The sequence below is a fragment of the Oryzias latipes genome, chromosome 23, assembly GCF_002234675.1.
Source record: "Oryzias latipes chromosome 23, ASM223467v1".
Taxonomy (NCBI): Eukaryota; Metazoa; Chordata; class Actinopteri; order Beloniformes; family Adrianichthyidae; genus Oryzias; species Oryzias latipes.
In genome coordinates, this window is record NC_019881.2 from 18136895 (window position 1) to 18158993 (window position 22099).

Here is a 22099-nt window from a genome sequence, read left to right on the forward strand (position 1 = left end):
TGTGTCTTTCTCTGGTCTTAAGGAAAGTGCAGGTGTGTCTTTCTTAGGTCTCAAGGGAAGTCCAGGTGTGTCTTTCTCTGGTCTTAAGAGAAGCACAGGTATGTCTTTCTCTAGTCTTAAGAGAAGCACAGGTGTGTCTTTCTCTGGTCTTATGGGAAGTGCAGGTGTGTCTTTCTCTGGTCTTAAGGAAAGTGCAGGTGTGTCTTTCTTAGGTCTCAAGGGAAGTCCAGGTGTGTCTTTCTCTGGTCTTAAGAGAAGCACAGGTATGTCTTTCTCTAGTCTTAAGGGAAGTGCAGGTGTGTCTTTCTCTGGTCTTATGGGAAGTGTAGGTGTGTCTTAAGGGAAGTGCAGGTGTGTCTTTCTCTGGTCTCAAGGGAAGTGCAGGTGTGTCTTTCTCTGGTCTTAAGGGAAGTCCAGGTGTGTCTTTCTCTAGTCTTAAGGGAAGTGCAGGTGTGTCTTTCTCTGGTCTTATGGGAAGTGCAGGTGTGTCTTTCTCTGGTCTTAAGGGAAGTGCAGGTGTGTCTTTCTCTAGTCTTAAGGGAAGTGCAGGTGTGTCTTTCTCTGGTCTTAAGGGAAGTGCAGGTGTGTCTTTCGCTGGTATTAAGGGAAGTGCAGGTGTGTTTTGCAGTTTCATTGAGGCTCGTAAAGGCACCATAAAAATAGAACGTATTATTGCATGCAATTATGATGTACGGGTGCAGCTGTCGTACGGTGCCCTTATGCCATAAACTATTCATAAGTAAGGTGCATGTATTGGATCATTTTCAATTCAATTCAATTCAGTTTTATTAATACAGTAAACCCTTGTTTTTCGCGGGGGTTACGTTCCAAAAAGAACCCGTGAAAGGCAAAATCCGTGAAATAGAAACCTTTATTTTTTTAACAATTATTATACTATTAAACAGTCTATTATACATTGAAAAGAAAGAACAAACCGTTTTACAGGCTCAGGCATTTGTTTCACAAATAAAAGTAATTTAGAAAAGGTTTTTCAACAAATATCTTCTGTACTGTACTGTCAAATAATAACTAATCAGGCTTCAAATCGCGGAGATTAGCCCCGCCCACCGCGACCCGAGAGTAATTGGATTAAACGGGAGAAAATTTAAAATGATTTAAAAAAAAAATACAAAGTAAGGTCAGACAAATAGTGACTCGGGTGTATTTCACTGCTCTTGAGCCGCTGATCCTGACTCCGCTCTGCAGTGTTTTCTCCCTTTGAAGCCCGCGGCGCAGCTGTGTTTGTTCGGGAGAAGAACACAGTGATTGACAGTTGGTGTCGCTCTTTTTTCCATGGGTGATAGAGAAACTCGAAATTGCAAGAGAATTTGCACGCATCTGTTGTAATTTGGGAAGCTGTTTTACGTACGTGTACATGTTAAACTGCAACTTTATTGACGCACAGGTAGAGAAGAAGTGGAGTGACTTTTTAGCCAATCAGAATGCAGAACACAATGCACAATGCAAATCCGTGAAGTAGCGAAACCGTGAAAAGTAAACCGCGTTATAGCGAGGGATCACTGTATAGCCCAATATTACAACACAGTTGTCTCAACTGGTTTCACACTGGTAATAGTACAAAACCATAAAATAAAATAGCAGATTGCCAAACCAAACAGACTAAGCTAAACTGGGCTGTCCTGTCCCTCTTTGTAAGAAAAACTTCTTAAAAAAAAGATTATGGGGGGAAAAAAAAAGAAACCTCAGGGATGTGAAGGAGGGATCCTCTCCCAGGACAGACAGGCGATGTAGCAGAACTCTTAGAGAAGAATTAGCTTATCTGACTCTACAACTACATGTTTGAATAGTGTAGCACAGTGGTCCCCAACCTTTTTGTCACCGCGGACCAGTACGACTCAAGGCACGTTTACCGCAGACCGGTGTGTGTGTGTGTGTGGGGGGGGGGGGGGGGGGGGTTGAGGTGCAACGCAAGACACGTTTACCGTGGACCGGGGGTGGTATTTTCTCTTTAGTAATAATATAATAATAATAATGAACGTAAATCCACTGTGTAATCATGTGCAACTTTATTAGCGGTGTCCTCGTAACTAGGGTTGTGCTGATGGACGATATCATCGTCCATCGTGATGGGTGACTGACATCCCGATGGAGAGACCACCATCGTGATGCCACGCCCCCGCCACGTTGCGCGTCGACACCATAAGCCGCGGTTACATGTACAAAATATCTTGATGGGATCAATGGTCGGATTAGAATCCAACCGTGTTCATGGGCCCAGAAAAATGTTTTCAGAATATAAAAACGTTCACTAAGGTCACACTTTCCGTCGGAATAAATCATTCGCACATGCGCAGTAGGGTTTGAAAACCGGAAGGATATAGATTCCGCCGAGCGGCTTTTTTTTTCAAACTTTATTGAATGTAACAATTCAATACAAAACAATGTTAAACAGCGCCGAGCGGCTATATACATTGACATGTCAGCTCGGTAAAATACGAGATGATCTTCTAAACGTGCTTTTAATAATGTTACGGTTATTATGAAACACCTGTTCGCTCATCATTTGAATTTTAATCCGTGTGGTCCGGGGTTTTTCTGAACGAAGCCAGGATTAGCAGTATGCTAACACGGGCTAACAACATTAGCTTTGGGTGGTGCTGCTTGCTGGCTGCACGTAAACATGTAAGAATAACATCAGCCTTTATTTAGTCGGGACACGACTGGAAACACAAATCCGCGTGATTGTTTGAATGTTTTCTAAGGACTGAGCGACATTTCTGCTTTGAAGCTCAAACCGCTGTGTGTGCTGACGATCCGAGCTGTGCTCAGACACACACTTTTAGACCCGGTTCTGAGTTCGGTTGCTTGTACCCCTAGAGCTGCGGGACGGATCGCAGTCTTAAATCTCACACACATAGCGCTCATGTAACAAAGCACCCCTCCCTTCCCCTCAAACACAAAGCTGTAAGTCCGCGCTCCGCCGGTCCACTTCACTAGTGAAGTGCGGGAGCGGACTACTTCTTTTCTATTTTGTTTGTTATCTTTTTTTGATAAAGTCGCTTCCCTCAGTTTATACTGGATCATCGCGGATTAGTCATTAGTTGGAAAATAAAATGAAAAAAGCAAAAAAACGAATAGCAGTTATATAAGCACGAAAAATGTAAAAATACCCCCCCCGACGATGTCATCGTCCATCCCGATGGTTGACAGCAAACATCGTCAACGGCCAATTTAAGGGACATCACCCAACCCTACTCGTAACGTCACACCAACAACAGAACATCACATGAACAACATTGGGGTGTATCACGTGATGTTTGGTGTTGCGACTTTGACATGCGTTAAGTGTGACGGATGTAACAGAGAGGATCCGGTGACTTTTCAAAATAAAACAGTTTTTTTTTTGAGAGAAAAAACAATAAAATAGAAATTATTTTTTCTTTCCCGGTGCCAAAATTTCCCGCGGACCGGTACCAGGCCGCGGCCCAGTGCCAAGTGTTCCGGGGCCCAGTACCAGTCCGCGGCCCGGTGGTTGGGGACCACTGGTGTAGCAGAAGGGCTTTATCCAGATGGGACTGGGGGGACAGCTAGTGCGCACGAACGTTGTATCAACCTGGTGTGCAGGTAATATGTAAGTGTTTGTAGGACACAAACTGCACTCTTATTGTCTATTTTTTAACAGTCAGTGTGCACGTAGGGAGTCTGTAAGGAGCATGCATTTATCATGTGAACAGGGTTCACGGTCTGCAGAATTTTGGGGGGAGGGAGAAAAAATGAAAAATCAATATGACATGCCATATTCTCCCTTAAGTTTTGTGTAAGTGTTTGCTATGACCTGTGGATCGTAGCGTGACCGTTAAAAAATGTGCATAATATTTTTTTACTCAAGAGGATCACTGAGCGGTCTACAACCTTCATATATTGAGGTCCACCGTACACGTTGGCCTATTTTTTGCCCGCACTCAGCCCATACCCACCCATAAGGGCAGTTATGACTAAGGCCTCAGGAGATGATCGATGAGGGTTGTGACGGCAAACTTTTATGTGAAGGGAGCCAGATCACATAAACAGGTGAGCAACTGACAGGTAAATTACAGCCACATGTTCTATAGAAAGCTAATTAAAAAGAAAGCCTGACAGGTCTTTGAAGGACATGGTCACAGATCTGAAAGCTTTAATGGCAATAGTAGATTTAAAATTCAGGGCATTTTAAATTATTTTAATACATAATCACATACAAAAAGCTTCTCTTGAAACGTGTTATTATGGGGCAGTCAGCACCTTCCATTTTGTTACCAATTTGACTTTTTTATTTATTTTTTGCTAAACTAGCTGTTCTCCCATCCTGTCATTAGAGAATACCCAGATAAAGTAATTAAAAAGGCCTTCCATCCACTCCACTGTGGTTGGTCAACCTCATGCACTTGAATTAGTGCTCCAGCCTGTGGGGAGACCCGCTGTATGTTGTCATCTTGTTTGAAGATGAGATGAAACTTTAATCACCCCTGTAGGCGGAAATGGTCCAATGCAGCAGAGAAGAACAGGACGGATTAAAATTATATAACCCAAAAAAAAAGAACACGGATAACATGCAAAAGTCATCAAAAAAGGATGTAAGTTGTTACCAGGCTGTGGTAACGACCCAAATTTGGGACCAAATATTTAGATCCACTCAAATTCTGCTGTTTTGTACTTACTAAAGAAGCTTGTTGTTTGTGTGGAGAGAGCACAAACATGTGAAACATGCATTCAATTTTCTATTTTAGTTTTGCCTGAAACCTAATATTTCCAATGACAAAAGATGATTGAATAGATGTATAAAAAGTTTTACTGTGTATTTCAAAGTAACGGCACAACCTCGTGAATAGAAATTACTTTGCTGTCTCCTTCAAAACTCTACACTCAAGGTAGTTGTGAGGCAAACAAAGCAGACAATCTGCAAACACTTTTAATAAAAGAATGTGATTTGGTTCCACTCAGTGTGGGAAAAGAGACGGAAGGCTGGTTGGATGCAGTCACTGGATGTCTTTGAAACACTCCTTTACATCAAGTCCAGCAAACACTCAGCTAAAGACAAAACTGTTTTATCGTCAAAGTTTAAGCGTTGCAACCCAGAGGCCTATTTTGCCTTTATAAGACTGACATCATGTCAACCACACAGTTCGGAAATGTAAAACCATGTAGCACTGGGCTCCTCTAAAAGTAGGACAAGCACCAGAGAACAAAACAAGAGCGATTCCAAACATACTTTGTAATAAAAAGCTTTTGTCTTCTGTTGTTGTTTTTTTCTACCTAGTTACAGTTAGCTTCACATCATGGTTCACACCATTGACTGCATATGGGAACTAGATAGAGTGACCCCGCCCCTCCAAACAGGAGATATCTGCTGGCTCCAAGAAGACAAAATCACATAGACGTCTATTAAAAAATTAACAGTCATTCTATTTGTCAGAGGAACCATTCTTGCTCTGATACTTTTTTTAAACATTTTTTGCTAATCCTATTCCTTTTTTTGTTATATATTTTTTTTCTGTAGTGCAAGTTATCCAAGTTCTAAATTGGCCAATCAGATGACGTAAAAGTAGGTGGTGCCTGCTGGCCCCCATGTCCAATGTTTCATTGATAAATCTTTCAATCTTCCACTGCTTCAGCTCCTAAAGAACATTATGAGTTCATTGTTTTGTGTCTACCTGTGCTTTCATCAGTTCACCAGCTCAATTGATGGCATCTGCTTGGGTTTAACCCATGTGGTTCTTTATTCAATTTTAAATATTTTCAGCTCCTTCTGTTTTCTATTAGATGTGTTGTACCTCCTGCCTTTCACATTTCTGGCCGTATCTCTGGCATCATCCCCCAAAAAAACCTAGAAAACCTAAATGAATCCATTAAAATATTTGATTCTTAAGTTGTATTTTTTTGTTACATTTTAGCTTTTTCCATGGAGGGCTTTTTATTCCAAACAGGTAGAAATAGATTTCTTTAAATCGTCATTTCACAACTGGAGGCTTTCCAAGAAAATGGTGAAATAACAATACATTTGAGCCTATATGGAAGTCACTTCAAAACAGCTCATAAACTGTAAAAATGTACGGTTAGAAAAACCCCAGCAGCTACAGAAAAACATTCATCTTGATCCCTGGCACAGGGTTTCCAGTTTAAATGATTTGACAGCAATATTTCGCTGCAATTTATCACAACTTTCCAAATCAAAGATTTTCTGCCCTGATTGGAGTGAATCATGACGGAGACAATCCGGCAGTCTTTCCCCTGATTCACCGCTTTAGAAAGCGCAGCACTGATGCCACAGAGACGGAACATTTTATTAGGCTCCAGGATAAACACTGGCGATGATACGTCTGTGCGCGCATGGCGGCTGAGGGCGGAGTGTGTCTGTCTCGGGATCACTTTAAACCACTGAGAGTGACGTCCGAGCAGATTGAATTCTGATTCCAGACTGAATGATTACCATCTTAATATTATAAGGACATGACGGTCAAAACCATCCCAAGATCAATGACAGTGTCCATGGCCAAATTGTCCATTAACCGCCCGTGGTCGTCATCTGCGGTCACCAGGGTTGACTGAGACTTGCCATCAGCTGAGGCGTCGTTGCCATTTTACGAGAATTGATGGAAAAACGTTGATAGTGAAAACAAAAGTATGTAAAATTCATAGAGAACACAAAAGACATTTTTCAATCACAGAAATTGACCAAAAATATAATCTTATTGTAGAAAAACTCCTTTTTTTCAGACTTGTTCCTATGCTTTAGCATGTGAGAGCAGCCAGTTGGTTATGCTGGCCTGGTAATTAACATGAGGGATACTGCAGCTTAATGCTGCTCCAACTAGAGACTTGTGACAGAGAAACTGCTTCTAATGAGGCAAACTCTGGGGATTCTTTCTCTCCCTGGTTGTGCTGACTGTTCTGGTTCATTAGATAGATGCTGCTACAGTAAGCACAACAACATGGAGAGTCAGTTTAAAGTCCACCGTACGACAGCTGGAACGCAGGGAGACGACAGTGAAAGAATTGCATCAAAGTCTCCAAGAAAAAAAGGACAAAAATGTGAGCTAGAGTCCTTAAAGCTCATGTGATTTTTGATTTTGAGTGTCATAATTGTAGCATAATAGCAAGAGCTATAAGCCAAATTGTGTTTAATACTACAGCCAACCCATTTTAGAGGCAGCTTTGTGGATAAATCAGGGTTTCTTCCAAAAAGCAGACGTACAGAGCTGCTTACCAGCATATTCTGCATCTGGAATCTCTTAATAGAGCTCGACTTCCCTTCATTATGACCCGGAAATTAGTGAGATAATATGATTAAGATGTTTGCATGTCAGCCGCTGTAATCGGAGTGCTCTCATCTTCTGCTTCCAATGTAATTACAAGAACAATTGTAAATATGGAAAAACATTGATGTTGTCCTCGTGTTTGTGTGCGAGCCGCTGGCATGGAGGAGATTTGGCCTGTCATTGGGCAAAGTGATGTGTCCTTTAAGCCACAAAGGCTCTGGCCATGAATATTAAGACTGCAGGTTGAGAGTCCCCAAGCTGTGCAGTGAGCTGAAGCAAACACACTTGTCTGTCCTCGGTTTGCCGGCGCTGAACTGCACTAACAGCCATGAAAGGATGGACGAAGTTTGATTGACATCCCATATGAAACGAAGGGCAGTTCTTATTCTTTTTAAACAGAGATATTATGGGTTTCATTTTTTAATTGCCTTCTATTTTAAGAGACATTATCTGAATGAATGTCAAAGAACACTGTTGTCAAATGTTTGGATATTTAGTCATATCTTCAAAAGCTGTGTGTGTTTAATATGCAAACATGAATATTTGACCATAAAACTTTGAGATTCTACATGTCAAAGCAGCATGGACTGTCCTTCACCTGCAATGGGATTTAACCATTTAAACTGTAGATACAATTTAACTCTACAAGTCATTTTTTGTGTCTCAATTGTAGAAATATTTTAGAAGTTGGTAAGCTTTTAAAGGGCTTACACTCAAAAAAACACAAGCTAGTTTTTAAGTATTAAGTCTAGCTATGTGTCTAAGTCAGTGTTTTTCAACCAGTGTGCCGCGGCACACTAGTGTGCCGTGGGAGATGGTCAAGTGTGCCGTGGGAAATTGCCCTCATTCACTGATCTAAAAACATTTTCCATCTCCAGGAAATCAGCTCTGTGTTCATCCAAACAGGCCCTGATAAAACACTGAGTAGTTAGGAATATAAAAGATCTTAAAATTACTTTTTCTTTGTGTTTATTTAATTCTATTAAAGAAATTTTGATAAGAATCACGGTACCGCGATATAGCTGCAGCTATAACTGTGTAAGGTCCCGCCACTTTAACTGTCTCCGCCAATCATTCTTGAAGGCTTAATCACATGTCATCAGTCTGACCAATCAGAAGTGGTTGAAGTGGCCTTCACTTCCTTGTTCTTAATTCTGCTGATAAAGTCGCTCAGTTCTAACAAAAATACCAGCTAAAGCTCGTCTGGTGGTTCATCTCTTAGAAAAAAACAGCCGCAACTTCCTGCTTTTTCTGCCACAATTATCACAAAAATCCACGTGAGCTTGCGGGGGGGGGGGGGGGGGGGGGGGGGGGGGGCTGTCGATCAATACAGACCATGAATTTCTGCTCTTTTTTTTTTTTTTGGATGCTGGTGTGCCGCGGGATTTTTGTCAGGGTTAAAGTGTGCCGTGGCTCAAAAAAGGTTGAAAAACACTGGTCTAAGTAATATATATGGTAGGTAGAACCTCTTTCACCCTTGAAAGATCTGAGTTTAACCCTTTACCAACAGAACTTAAAGCTCCAGTGTCGACGTTCTTTGAACTAATGATCGTTTAGGCAATTCATATAAAATTCATATAAAATCAGCAGAGTCTGAAGCAGAGAAAAATCCACTTTGCAAAGTGGCTTTACTCCACTGAAATTAGGTTAATCGTGTAAACAGGCTAAGAGTTATAGTAGCATAGAGTGTGTGTTATTTCCTGTGGCCTGGGACAGCTCCGGTATTAAAGAGTTAACAAAAAGTTCATTTTTTCAAAGAAACTGGAGTAGGCTGCAGTTCCCCGATTCACCACTAGAGGCTTGTTGCACAAGCAAATCAGGATTCTGAAAACAGACAGATAAACTCTCCCCCTGATTCTATTTTGGATATATCGCAGACAAAGGGGTGCATTCTATGATAACTTTTTTTTTTCACCTCAAACTAGCACAGGGCAGGTTTCTTTTGAAAAATGGATCCACCACGGTTTGCTTATGTCATACTTGGCCAAAGTGGTAACTGCAGAGCAAAAAGAAAACTACGTTGAATCTGTAATAAATACAACATTATCTACTCATGTCTTACAAAATTAATGTTGAACATATTAGCTCACCTTTGGCATTTCACCTCTGTCCAATATGTTATTGAAGTGTTGTCCAAAAGGGGTTTGGAAAAAGTGGTAAGCCTCAACCAGACTGAAAGGCTGCTGCGTGTTAACTCACTGAAAAGTGGAGGACAGTTTCTTTAAAACTAAACAGTAATTTTAGGAACCCAAACAGCTGTTTTGGATCTGAGCACACTTTGCTGTAGGTTTGAAAGAGGAACCTATTTAAATGAACTGAGCGTCCTTTAATGAACTCTCCAAATCACTCTCCTGGTGGATTTGTAGATAAAAAAGAAGGATTTCACAAGTTTTGGTGATATTTTTTAGTTCAATACAAAGTTTTCCGTCACTTTTTAGCAGTTATTGTGAGCCCCTAGCAGGTATGGGGGGCTGTACCTTTAGAGGGCCCCTGGTTAGCAACTTGTAGACAAGGAGCCCAGACAATCCATAATCCTGCCATGACCACAACCCCCCCCCCACCCCCCCCAAAGACACTAAAGAGCTCCTATGGCGTTTCACGGCTGCCATTAATTGAATGAGCGCAAAGATAACTGAGTGACTGTATTCAGGAACTGAGTGAGCGTAAAGCCATGAAACGCCATAAGCTCCCAAGTTTAGTCTTTTACAAACATTTTCAACCAGAATAAGCTCATTTTTGCTTAAGCTGTCAGGATAATACCAGCCATTATGAACACAATTCAGTGAGTCAAGGTCTATTTTCAGTCACCTACCCATGCCAGGTTTGATTATCTGCAGCCTCCAAGTAAAAGAAACTGTCATTTGGAACCATTATCCTCCACAAACGGTTACCCTCCACAAGTCAGAACAGCAAAACGCTAAACTAAAAGTCATGCCCGTTTCACGAAGGCACCGTTTATGACTCAGGAATCGGTGAATATTCCCCACGGTCCAGCTGCCTCACGCTTACGCCTTAAACCAATTATTTAAGTATTTTTGTTTGCATGAGTGTGAGTCACTAAGCAGCGTTTAGTCTTTTGTAAATTGTCTGTTGAATGTTTAAAAAAAGCTGTACATGAGCAGCATCACTGACATGCACAAAAATCAGCAACAAATCATGAAAACACTTGCCATAACTCTGTTTTTAATTTGGTGGCTTCTTTCTAACTCTCAAACAGCAAAATTTAAAGATTTTTCTTTGTTTTTGAATTTATTTCACATATGAGGCACACCGAGCTTTAAGGTACATTAAGCAACAATAGTGAGAGATAAGTGGGTCAGACTTTAAGAACTGCGTTCACAGAACTTGTTTGTAACACTACATGTAAGAAGTGTTAACCTCGTTAATCCCTGTAACTCCAAACCTAGTTAGCAACACGTAAAAAAAACACAGACTGATACCACGAAAAACAGACGTTACTGTGACTACGCTAACCCCCAACCTTGTTAGTAACACATAAAAAAAAAACACAGTCTGACACCGCTAAATGTTAGCCGTATTTGAGTAGTTACAATATCATACTTTGTTTGCAACTCCACAAAAAAAACAGCATTTTGACACAGCGTGGCTCTCAAAATCGCTTCGACATCAGTAAGCACAACCACATACGAGGAAAACTTGCGATATTAGTGATCAATATTGCGATATGACGATATAACTTGCGGTGCATGAAAACAGCAAAACAACCAAAAACATTGTTTTTCCATTTTACCGAACAGTTTAAAAATTGTACTCCAAATGACCCTCGTCTACATCTAAAATAAAAGGGCTCCATCCTATTGGTCAAATGCATAAATGGGTTTAATTGATTTGTCAAATACTTCGAGCTGCCATAAGATGGTTTTAAGGTATTTAATGCAATTTTCTCTGTCTTTTGCGATATGCGTATTGCACAGTTTGATATTGCAATAACGATAAATTTGTGAATTATTGTGCAGGTCTAACTAGTTATAAGTAAGGGTTAATGGCCCACGAAGTGTGCATTATCACTTTTTAACCTACGCCGTGGAAGCCTTTATCACTAAAAAGTGATGATGTACACTTCGTGGACCATTAACCCGCTTATACCATGGTCACTTACAAAAGAAATAAATATTAACCAGTTTTTAGTCCTTAATTCTTGTTTTAATTTTCCGATTTGGATCGCTTTTTTCACGAAAAGCAGACTATTTGTCACGCGCGGTCAAGATTCTGCGATATAAAGCGATATATGTATGCTGATTGTCCCCATGGGTTAGATAAAGCATCAGTTCAGAGAGAAAGTTCATCTCTTGCTGGTTGTTTTGTCCAGATGATGAAGATAAAGTTTGTTTTAGACAAGCCAGCGCAGTGATTTTGAACATTTATGATATGTGACCGGAACTACTTTTTTAGGCGTGGTATATCACGGTGGTATATCACTTTTTAATCCACACCCAGCAGCCAATCAGAATAGAGTATTCACCTGGACCATGGTATAATCTATATTTAAAGCACTCCCGATGACAAACCACATTGTTTTTTGAAAAAATGAAGGCTTTTAGGTTTGCCTTATAGTCCTGAAAATACAGTAACACACCCACGTCTATCTTAGTATCTTATTTATTGGTTTGGACCAGCCTGTGCACCCAGTCACTCTGAGTTCTTAGCAAACACAGAATCAGCATCCACACACTATGCAGAAGTCGCATATTAAAAAAAGCAAAGAAAACTGTCTGTTTGGAGTTATGAAGCACGTGTAGGATTCATCTTGGACATGATGTCATCATAAATTTGATGATTGCACAGCTTATGGATTTTTCGGTTTGACACGTTTGGGGGGGGGGGGGGGGGGTGTTTATAATGGAGACAAATTACGAGCAGGCATCACACCTGTCCCCTTTGTGTCTGCAGGCCGCATCTGGCATGGAGCGTCGAGCGCTGAGTCACGCTCGCCATCCGGCAAATCCACATCTGTGTCTCGCCTTGTCAGTCAGCTACCCCCACCTTCACCTCCGACCCCCACGCACAAACGCACACCTTTAAATTCAGGAGCGTCGGAGCCACATTCCCAACACACTGCACGGCCGGTGCCGCCGGACCTTTTCTAAGAGGTCGATGGAGGGGGGGGGGGCGCTAAGACTTTTAAGAGACGAGCCTTTGACTCAGACTGGGTAGAGGGAATGGTAACCATGGAAACCCCGCCGTGCCTGCAATGAGTCGATGAGCGAGTGAGAAGCGGAAATAGAAAGCAGAGTAAACGGAGGGATGAGGGAAAGCAAGGCGCTGACCACAGGTGTTTGTCAGATCTCTGCAGGAAACTAACAGAAATAAATAAATGAAGAGAGCGACGTCTCCTTAAGACAACCTTTAAATCCGTCTCTGACTCAGGTGTGATCCTTAACCAGGCTAACCCTTCTGCTTTATACCGGCACAGGTGCAATCGAAAATGAAGAGGTCCTTTTAAGATCCTGATTACTCTGCTCTTCCATTAACCAAAACGCACACTAACAAATAAATGTCAAGTCAATATTTAAAACCAACATTTGTAACAAGCCGGAAGCCAGAAATGCTGAGATGTTTCGCAGCAAGGAGGTCATAGTGAGCATCTGTGAGCAGAGACACGGAGCACAGTTCACCCTCTCATTTATCCAGATCGTACATAAATGCCACATTCCATACAGAAAGCTCTCTGAGTCCCCGTCAACTTAAAAGCCTTAGAGCTACTCCCTGTTTGTAAAAGTAAAAGCTCAACATCCATCCTTGTCTTCATAAACCTTAGATCTTCTTTGCTAAATTTACCGGGACGGTTTCTTAAATGGGTCCGCCTTCCATTAAGGCTGTAGAGGTAAAGCAACCACTCAAGTCCCCCATTCTGCCTTAACACGACAGAAAGCCACTCAATAAATGTCACGGTGAGAAGAAGTCCTTGAAAACATTTACCTTCTCCAGGATATCAGCTCTGTGTTCATCCAAACAGGCCCTGATGAAACACTAAGTGGTTATGAATATGAAAGATCATAAAATACTTTTTTCTTTGTGTTTATTTGATTCTATTAAAAACATTTTGATAAGAATGAAGGTACCGCGTGAGATCCGGTATTAGACTGTGGAACAAGTGAACAAAACAATGAAGCTCAGAGGAGAGAGTCTGTCTGCCATCACTCCATCTCCCATGATGCATTGTGTTAAAGTGACAACATCTCTGCGCTACAATGAGTCTTCCCTGTTAAACGTCTTGAAACCACAACGAACACACATCAAACAGTTTTTAAATCTTCTTGATGAAATCAGAGGTCAACAGTTTAGTTCTCCTTCAAGGTTTGTGTTTATTAACAGCCAAACATCCCAGAGTTTAGTCCAAGTCATCTGGATTATTTTAGATGTTAAATTTAAGAAGAAGTAAAACAGCATTTAAGTAACAGGATTGTGGCCAACAGACACAATTACACTAAATTTAAACAATTTAATCATCTAAAAAGAAATAAAACATTTTTGATGAAGTTTTCAAAGACTTCATTTTTGATTAGGACAAAAGAAAAACTAATAAAACTTCAACATGTTCACTTTTTGTGTAGCTACAGAAAAAAAATATGTTAGTTTTTTGTGTGTAAATTTATCAAACATATTGGGATCATACAATTGCTCAAAAAAATTACAGTTGCCTTTGATAACATTGAAACAAATATAAAAAAAATAAATCACAATTTAGAAAGAATATATTTGTTTTTCTGTGAGGTTACAAAATATTGCATGTTAATAAACTGGAGGAAAAAACAACTACCAGGGTAAAATTCCAAATAATTTAGTTGAAAATTATTATGGAAAACTTAACTTTTCTTACAACTTTTAGAAAAAAGCAGCTGCAACTTTCAGCTTTTTCTGCCACACTTATCACAAAAATGCATGTGAGATCATGGAGGGAGTGTACATCAATACAGACCATAGAGTTTCGCCTCTTTTAATGTTTTGGATGCTGGTGTGCGGCGGGATTTTTGACGAGGATAAAGTTTGCCGTGGCTCTAAAAAGGTTGAAAAACACTGGATTAAAGCACTGACAGGACCCACTAAATGTGCAGATAAAATGAGACTTTTCTGAATAAAAACATCTTGACCCGAGTTCAAAACACTTAACGGTGTTGATCTGAAGCAGCGACAAAAAAAAAAAAAATCAGATAAAAGGCCAGATCTCTGCTTTTCTAGCAGCTTTTTGAAATATTGAAAAGAAATTTTTATTTTTAGACTTTAAGGATCCGGCAGAAGACTACAAAGTTATGATGTCAGCGATAGAAGTCAGAGACTAACAACTAAAAATAAACATTTAAATCAATGTCATTGGAAATCAATGTCAAGAGGACAACAGAGGAGTTGTGCATGTATGTTTACTGGCTCCGGCGATTTCAAATCATTTCATCAAGTTTTTATCAAAAACGCAGAAAAAGAGTTTAACTAAACGAGAGGCGATGAAAAAATAAATGATTGTTCTAGGTCTGAAACCTAACAAGAATTGTTATAAGATGATACAAAAACCAAAGACAAAGTCCTGAACCTGAAGGATCCAGATAAATAACATCCAAAAATGAACCGTTTGACTCTTTTTCTGACTCCTAAGAGTCTGAGAGATTTAAACGCACATATATTTTATATGAGCTGTCAGTGCTTTATATTCATTTCCTCTCAGCAATATTTCTCAGTAAAATGTATCTTTTTTTTTGTTTGTTTCCTCTTGTGTTTTCATGGAGCTGGTTTTTGCTTTCTGTGTTGGATTTCTTCTGTTTTGAGTCTTCACAACTGCTCATGAAGACTTTTCTGCCGCTGAGGGAGATCTTTAGGGGTCGGTTCAAACACATGTCATTTAAGAAACTTTTTTCCTTTTTATTAACCACCTAAAACCAGACAGCTGGTTTATTTTGAAGGTTGTCATATTTACACTGTGGAAAGAATCTGGGAAAACCAGGGAAAATTAGGAAAAAGGAATAAAAAGAAAAGGAATATAGTATTTTATCTCATAGGCTCATTTGAGACATTATCATCAAATATTTTTTAATATTATTTTTTACTGACAATCTTATTTTGACTTTAAAACAGACAAAGAAAGCTTCATATCATGTATTTTCTCAACCATTTTCTAAGAATCTTGAGGCTGAAGTATTTGAAAATATCTTAACTTGATGCTTGTTTAAGATTAACCAATATTTAATCATAAAGACACTTGGCTGCCGTTTTAGGAGGTCCCGCCCCTTCAAGAAAAAAACCATTGGGGAATAAAAAAGAGATGATCCTTAGTGGATGGAATTCAGGAAAAATAAAGGTGCAGATACTTTATTATTCACAGATTGTCTCCGTCCCCCCACTTGCTTGTTACTTAGTGCTTTTTTGTGTCCGTTGAGAGTAAGTGGAAAAGGAAAAAGCTGTGTGGAGAACTGAGGAAAACCAGGAAAGGGAGGATTCAAAACAGGGGTGTGGAAAGACTTTTTTTGAGGGAAACTAAAACCGAATCCAGATAAGTGTGTTTTTATTTTCTTTTAATAGAGATTTTCTGTGTTTGCACAAGAAGAAAACAAGATGCGTACCTGTATAACTATTCCTTTCGTTGACCTTTTAGTTATCAGCTCCAAATGTCAGTGCTCGATTATGAAATCAAACGGGGTTCAAACATTTCAAAACCCTTTTTCCCCAGAGTCTAAGAATCTCTCTCCTTAATTGGCGTCTTCTTCAGTTCAATTTCATTTAAATGATTCCCCCTCCTCGCAGAGCGCCGCATCCTGTCCGGGCTAAACACACTCGTCTGCCTCAAGGGCGTGTGGACCACGGCCACGACCATGGTTCAGGCTATTAACGCTCTGACCTTGGGTTTCAACCAGCCAATCTGCCCGTTCCGCACCAGGCTCAGCTCCGCCCTTGTCGGCTCAGCTCCCACTATCGGGATGAGTGGCGGCAACTCTCCTCACATCAAGCCCATCAGCCTCCGCTCCTGAGAGAAATGTCTTGTCTCCACCGCTCAAAGGTGGTGTTTAAAATTGCTTTGATGAACTACTTGGCATCCATTACCTTCAGCTTCCTTGTCACTGAGTGCCTTTGTATTTTTCTGTAGTAATTTATCACAGCGATCATCAATGAAGTTTGTTCTTTTTAAACTTCCATCTAACCAAAAATGTGAACGCTTAAATGGTTGAGATGCTGCTCCAGGATCCGACAGGGGATGGACCCTACACTAGCTGGAGATTCCTGTCTGCGTCAACACTTGTAATATTGATGTGGGGTATATTTAACAATGGGAAGCTACCATATGCCACAGGATAACTTCCGGATTGAAACTTGTTTAAAATTAAAAGAAACATTAAAAAATAAAATACTGGAGCTAAATAAATTCTCCAGGTACCCAAAAGGTGGCTTTTTCCACTATATATATATATATATATATATATATATATATATATATATGTTTTTGTTCTGTGTTGATGCTTCAATTAAGCTAAATTTTGGAGCCAAAGTGTTTGAGGCAATTGTTTTCATAAGCGTCACTGGGTTAAAGGGCTGACAGCAGCTTCAAAAAAATCTACTTAGAATGGAGGAAAAACACATTTGTTTATGAAATTTAGAGTTTTTGTTAACATTTTGACTGTTAATCAGCTTTTTTAACAATCATTTGTGACCCAACAAGTGTCCTGAATCCTTTTCGGGGTCACTGGGATGCTGGAGCCTATCCCAACTACTGTTGGACAAAGGCGGGGGGGTACACCCTGGACAGGTTGCCAGTGTGTCGCAGGGCCATACGAACACGCACCGTCATGTTCACACCAGGAGACACTCAGAATCATCAGTTATCCAATGCAGCACGTTTTTGGACTGTGTGAAGAAACTGGAGTGAAAACATGCAAACTCCACACAGAACGCTGACCACTACGCCACCGTGCAGCCCCACCCAACAAGTGTCAGACTTGTTTGTCCACCCGTTTGCCCCTTTCAGGAAAAGCTACCTGTATTAGGAAGCTGGCACAGAACAAAGAAAAAACCAAAATGATCTGAAAATGGAGTTCTAGACTTGAATTAGTTCTGGTATTGAATTATGGATCTGGGCTGGACCAGCTTGTATTGCAGCTCAGCAACACCTCCAGTAGTGTTTTATTGAGTCAATTTATTCTTTTACATCTGTTCATTCAGACTCAGAAAACCAAGCCTGAGGGGATCAAGCGGCAGATCAAGAATGTATGAATCAATCTCACTGATTTCCACCCAAAGAATTGTGGGTTATTCTCCTTGAAACCATTAACGCTCAGTTCTCAGAAAACATTTTCACAGATATATAATCCTACAGATCAAAAAGTGATGCTCCATAGCTGAGTCACTGTGTTTACAGCATGGCAGAGTCAGCAGAGGAATTGTGAAGACCCGTTCACACGCCGCTTCGTTTATCACTTTTACCGCCTCACCAGGCGCTGCAGAGGCGCAAATATTTTTAAACGGGTTGTGGGAATCTTGTTAGCGCTGCTGCTTCACCCGGGTCAGGCTTTGATATGGAGCGAGTGGGACTGGATGGAGAAACAAAGGAATGAAGACGCATCACCCAAGAAAATAATAAACCAAAATCCAACAACAAAACGGCTATTAGAGCCTCATCAATGCACAAGTTAACCTTCGACTCTCTGTCCAGTCATCGATCTGTACTTTATAATCTCACTGCTGATTCTTTACCCACAATCCCTTCTGTCTGGCAATACCCCACAGACTTCTTTTGAGAAATAAACAGCTATTCCTCAATCATTTTATTTTTTTAACATGTTCTTGCTAATCCTACTTTTTTATATTATATTTTTCTGTAGTTCAAGTTATTCAAGTTATAAACTGACTAATCAGATGCTCCAATAAGTGGTAGGGGTGTGGACTTCCAACAAGCTCACTCCTGATTGGCTGGAGTGGTTCCCATAGAAGCAATAACTCAGACCGACTCTGACCAAACGCCACTTTTGGCGATTACTGATTCCGACATGGTGACTTCATTTGGTTGAAGCCGGAAGAAAAAAAATTTCCCACTCGCTCTGTCCAGGTCTAATATACAGTCGATGGTTCCGCATGAATGCAGGTTACAGAAAGGGAGTCACAGAAGTGGTGCCACCCGCTCCAGACCCGGTTTGAAAGAGGGTGGGATTCAGAGGAGAGTCCGCTGCTGCACTGACAGATCACCTTTTACTGTCAACAGCAGGAAGTGCCTCAATCTCCATCAACTCGCCATTAGGAAGCTTAGAAGTGAAAGTTTACTCTGAGAACACAAAAATCTGATAAAGAACTGGGATCAAGTTTAAAAAAACGAAATCATGGATCATTGGTTTAAAGCTCTTCACATCTCCTCTTTGATGGTTTGTAAAACACTTAGAGCTGCTCGCTCTTGTGAGCCCCTAAATGAGGCTAATAAGAGACAGAAGCTGCAGTCAACACTTGATTTTAAAGAGCTGGACTCCAGAGCAGACGGATTCCTGTTAAACCAACACTCCAGCAGCTAATCGATGCCACACAGACAGAGATTTGGACACTTCCACCCAACAGGAAACAAGGAATTCAAGGAAATCACACATTGCATACACACAAAAGATTTTTACCAAAATAATTAAATTTTCAATTAAAGCTTTCATTTTAAATTCCTTGAATTTGCTATAATGTCGGTTCTTCATCAGGATTTCCGGCTCTAAATTTCGGCCAAAAAGTTAAAAAGACAACTGGAAATCCCAATCCACAACCTAATAGCATAATTTAAGAAGCTTATGTTTGAACCTTTTAACCCTTTGATACAGGAGCTTTAGCTCAAGCGTCGACATTCTTTGAAGTGCCCCAAGTCTTCAACTGAGGACTCCTTCCTCCGCCGCACACATAATTCACGCAATTCCAGCAGATTGTAAAGCGAAGTGAAGCATTTTTGCGCGGATCAATCACTCAAACTTGTAAAAAAGAGCTTCTCATACTTGCGCAACATTAAGCGCTTTACAATTAAAAAAAAGCATCAAACAATAAATCAATCAATAAAAAAAGAGAAACCCAGCCCCCCCTTACCCACCCCTTCCCTCCATTAACACACACAAGCAATGACCCCACAGTCAATGAATACTTATAACATTCTAAAGGAAACTCAGGGATTAGCTCTGCTGTAAGGATGCAGTACTTTGGGAACCTCTTCATACTAGGAGCCAGCTCGGCCCCAGAAACATCGCCCAGCTGGACCAGGACAGCAACACTTTACATTAGCATGTGTGCAGAACTTGCATGCAAAGTGTGTACGGTCACTTTTTTCCGTGTTAGAATCCACTGGAATGGGGTTCATTGTGTAAACGGTCAAGGAGTTCTAGTCGATCAAAGAGCGTGTGTTTTCCGCGTTCTTTAAGTCTCACCGGCAACAACTTTGACGTCCCTCTTACTCTTTGTTTACATGATCACCTCCACGCAGAGAAAAGCAGCTTTGTACCATGATGCAACACTTTAATTAGTAAAGTGCGCAGATTTCTCTGCGTCCATTGGAGATTCCTTAACTGCGTAAACGGTAAGAGTTATGGTAGATCAGAGATCGTATGTTTTGTTTGTGCGGTGTCAGTTTTTTTACATATCGTAACTCTTCGACCGTTTACATTATATCCACAACGGATTCAGAGGACTCACGTTGATTGCATAAGCACCTCGTTACTGCAAAGTGCTCGTCTCTGCGTCCGAATCTGTTGGTATTTTGTTAGTTGTGTAAACGAAGTTCCGATAAGAAAAGACGTCAACACAGAAGCTAAAGCTCCGGTGTTAAAGGTTGAGCATTTTCAACTTATTCAGGAAAAACTCAATGGGATAAAAGTTCCTCCTAAGTGGAGATGTGGGAAATATTGGATTCTTGACAGGATGACCTTTTCTACTTCGATTTTCACAGTTCGATTATTCGTCTCCAACATCTCTACATTTATCAGGGCCGCACAAACAAACCGCGTGGCAGTAAATCTGCAGCTTTTGTTGGCCCCGGAGTCCAGGGTCTCGCGCCGACCGCTGCTCGGCTTTTATTGATAATCCAGTCTCGGCAAGGAAGAGAAAAAAATGTGGCTGAAAGGAACTCACAGGGGACGGTGCGCAGGTAGAGGTTGTCCCGGATGATCTGCTGCAGTTCGTGGTCCACCGATCCTTTCTGGAAGCGCAGGCTGAGGTAGTGATGCAGGTCTTTGTCTATCACGCCTCCTGGAGGGACAGAAATGTCAAAAAGTGAGGGAGGCTTTGGGTATATGTCACCTTAAGGGCCAAACAAAGAGCTCTCACATGATTCCAGCAGATAAATCTCTTCCTGCTCTTTTTAAGATGAAGTCGCAACAAGATTAGGATTAGGATGAATCCTTGTAAACAGCTGTTTGGATTCCCATAAATCCTCCAAACAAACATCCAGCACTAATTAGGAGACTTTCTCAGGACTCCACAGCGTTTTCACCTCATTTGTCTCATCTGAGACTTCTACCCTAAGACTTATTAGGTCCCCAGCATTCCTAGTGACAGGAATGGAATAGAACCAGTGACTCCGGATGACTCAGCAGGACAGGAAAGTGATGGAGTGAGGGATGCTGGAGGAAGCGGGCATGAGAGAAAAAAATGCTCCACCGCTCTATTCCTCCACAAGTATAATCACATTAGAAATGGAGGCAGATTTCAAACAGGCAGAGGGGGGGAGGTGGGGGTGGGGGGTGCTGCTCAATGATGTTACTTAAGGGATTCCTCACGACCGACGCACTTGTCAGCATTCTCCCTCATCTGCATGGAAGCAAAGGAAACGGAAAGACGGATGGAGACGGAAATAGAGAAAATATTACTTTAACCCTCCAAAAAAAAACACCCCCCCCTTCAGAAAATAAATAAACAAATAAATAAAACCTTTCTGCTTTAAAATACCCCCCCACACACACACACACACACACATATCAACCAAACACAAAAACAGACGCACTAGAAAATATTTTAAGCAAACACCGAGTTTGAAAGTTTTCCATCAAATTGATGACTTGATTTATTTAATGCACGTGGATGCACGCACACACGCACACACGCACGCACACACACACACACACACACACACACATAGAGGGAAGCAGCATGCATTAATTGTAGACTAATTCAAAGAGTGTTTCAGTCTAATCATGCAACCTGTACGGCGTCCTGCCTCTCTGTTGACGCTCTGAATCAATACATCCGGCTTTTTGCATTTGCATGAGAAAAGAGTCTGCATGCTGAAAAGGTGAGTGCACCCAAATTCACACAAACACACACACACCAATTAACACACTGAAAGGCACCTCTTGCGCAGACGGCGGCTGTGCAGCCATTGCAGAGAGTGAGGGTCCTCTTTCCTCTGTGATGCAAATAATCTCCACTGGATAGAGAAAAAAAAAACCTTCCGCCGGATCTTTGAAATCCCCCCCACTTCTCTCAGAAGTGCCCCGTCCCTCAGGTCCTCAACTCCGTCTGCCCGGCGCAGCAACTGCTCTCGCCTGTGACTGGATTCAGCTCTCTGCGCTCCACAGAGGAGAGACGAACGGGAGAGCGCCGCAGAACGAGAGGCTGCACGCCACTGAGAGGGAGGGAGGGAGGGAGGGAGAGGAGCAGAGGAGGAGAGGAAGGAGCCAACGTGAGAGTGAGGGAGCGCTGAGGCTCAGATCTGGATGTGGAGAGCCGCTGCACCGGGATGGCTCTGTCCTCCTGCATCCTCAGGTCCCCTAACGCCCCCTGACTGCAACGCAGAAAACTGCAGCCCCGTTGACCTGAGCTGCCGCGCAGTCACGACCTGCAACACGACCAGACCTAACATTTGTGCTGCTTTTGTGCCACACAGCAAGCCTCCTAAT

At 41.3% G+C, this 22099-nt stretch overlaps 1 protein-coding gene across 10 annotated transcripts in view; it reads right to left on the minus strand.

The window, feature by feature from the left end:
- magi2 (membrane associated guanylate kinase, WW and PDZ domain containing 2) overlaps positions 1-22099 on the minus strand; it is a 246075-nt gene that overhangs the window by 138698 nt on the left and 85278 nt on the right. For all 10 annotated transcript variants that reach the window (XM_023952647.1, XM_023952644.1, XM_023952646.1 and 7 more), the window contains exon 2: positions 20334-20450. In XM_023952647.1, coding sequence (XP_023808415.1) covers positions 20334-20450 — 117 coding nt within the window. The remainder of the gene's footprint in view (positions 1-20333; positions 20451-22099) is intronic.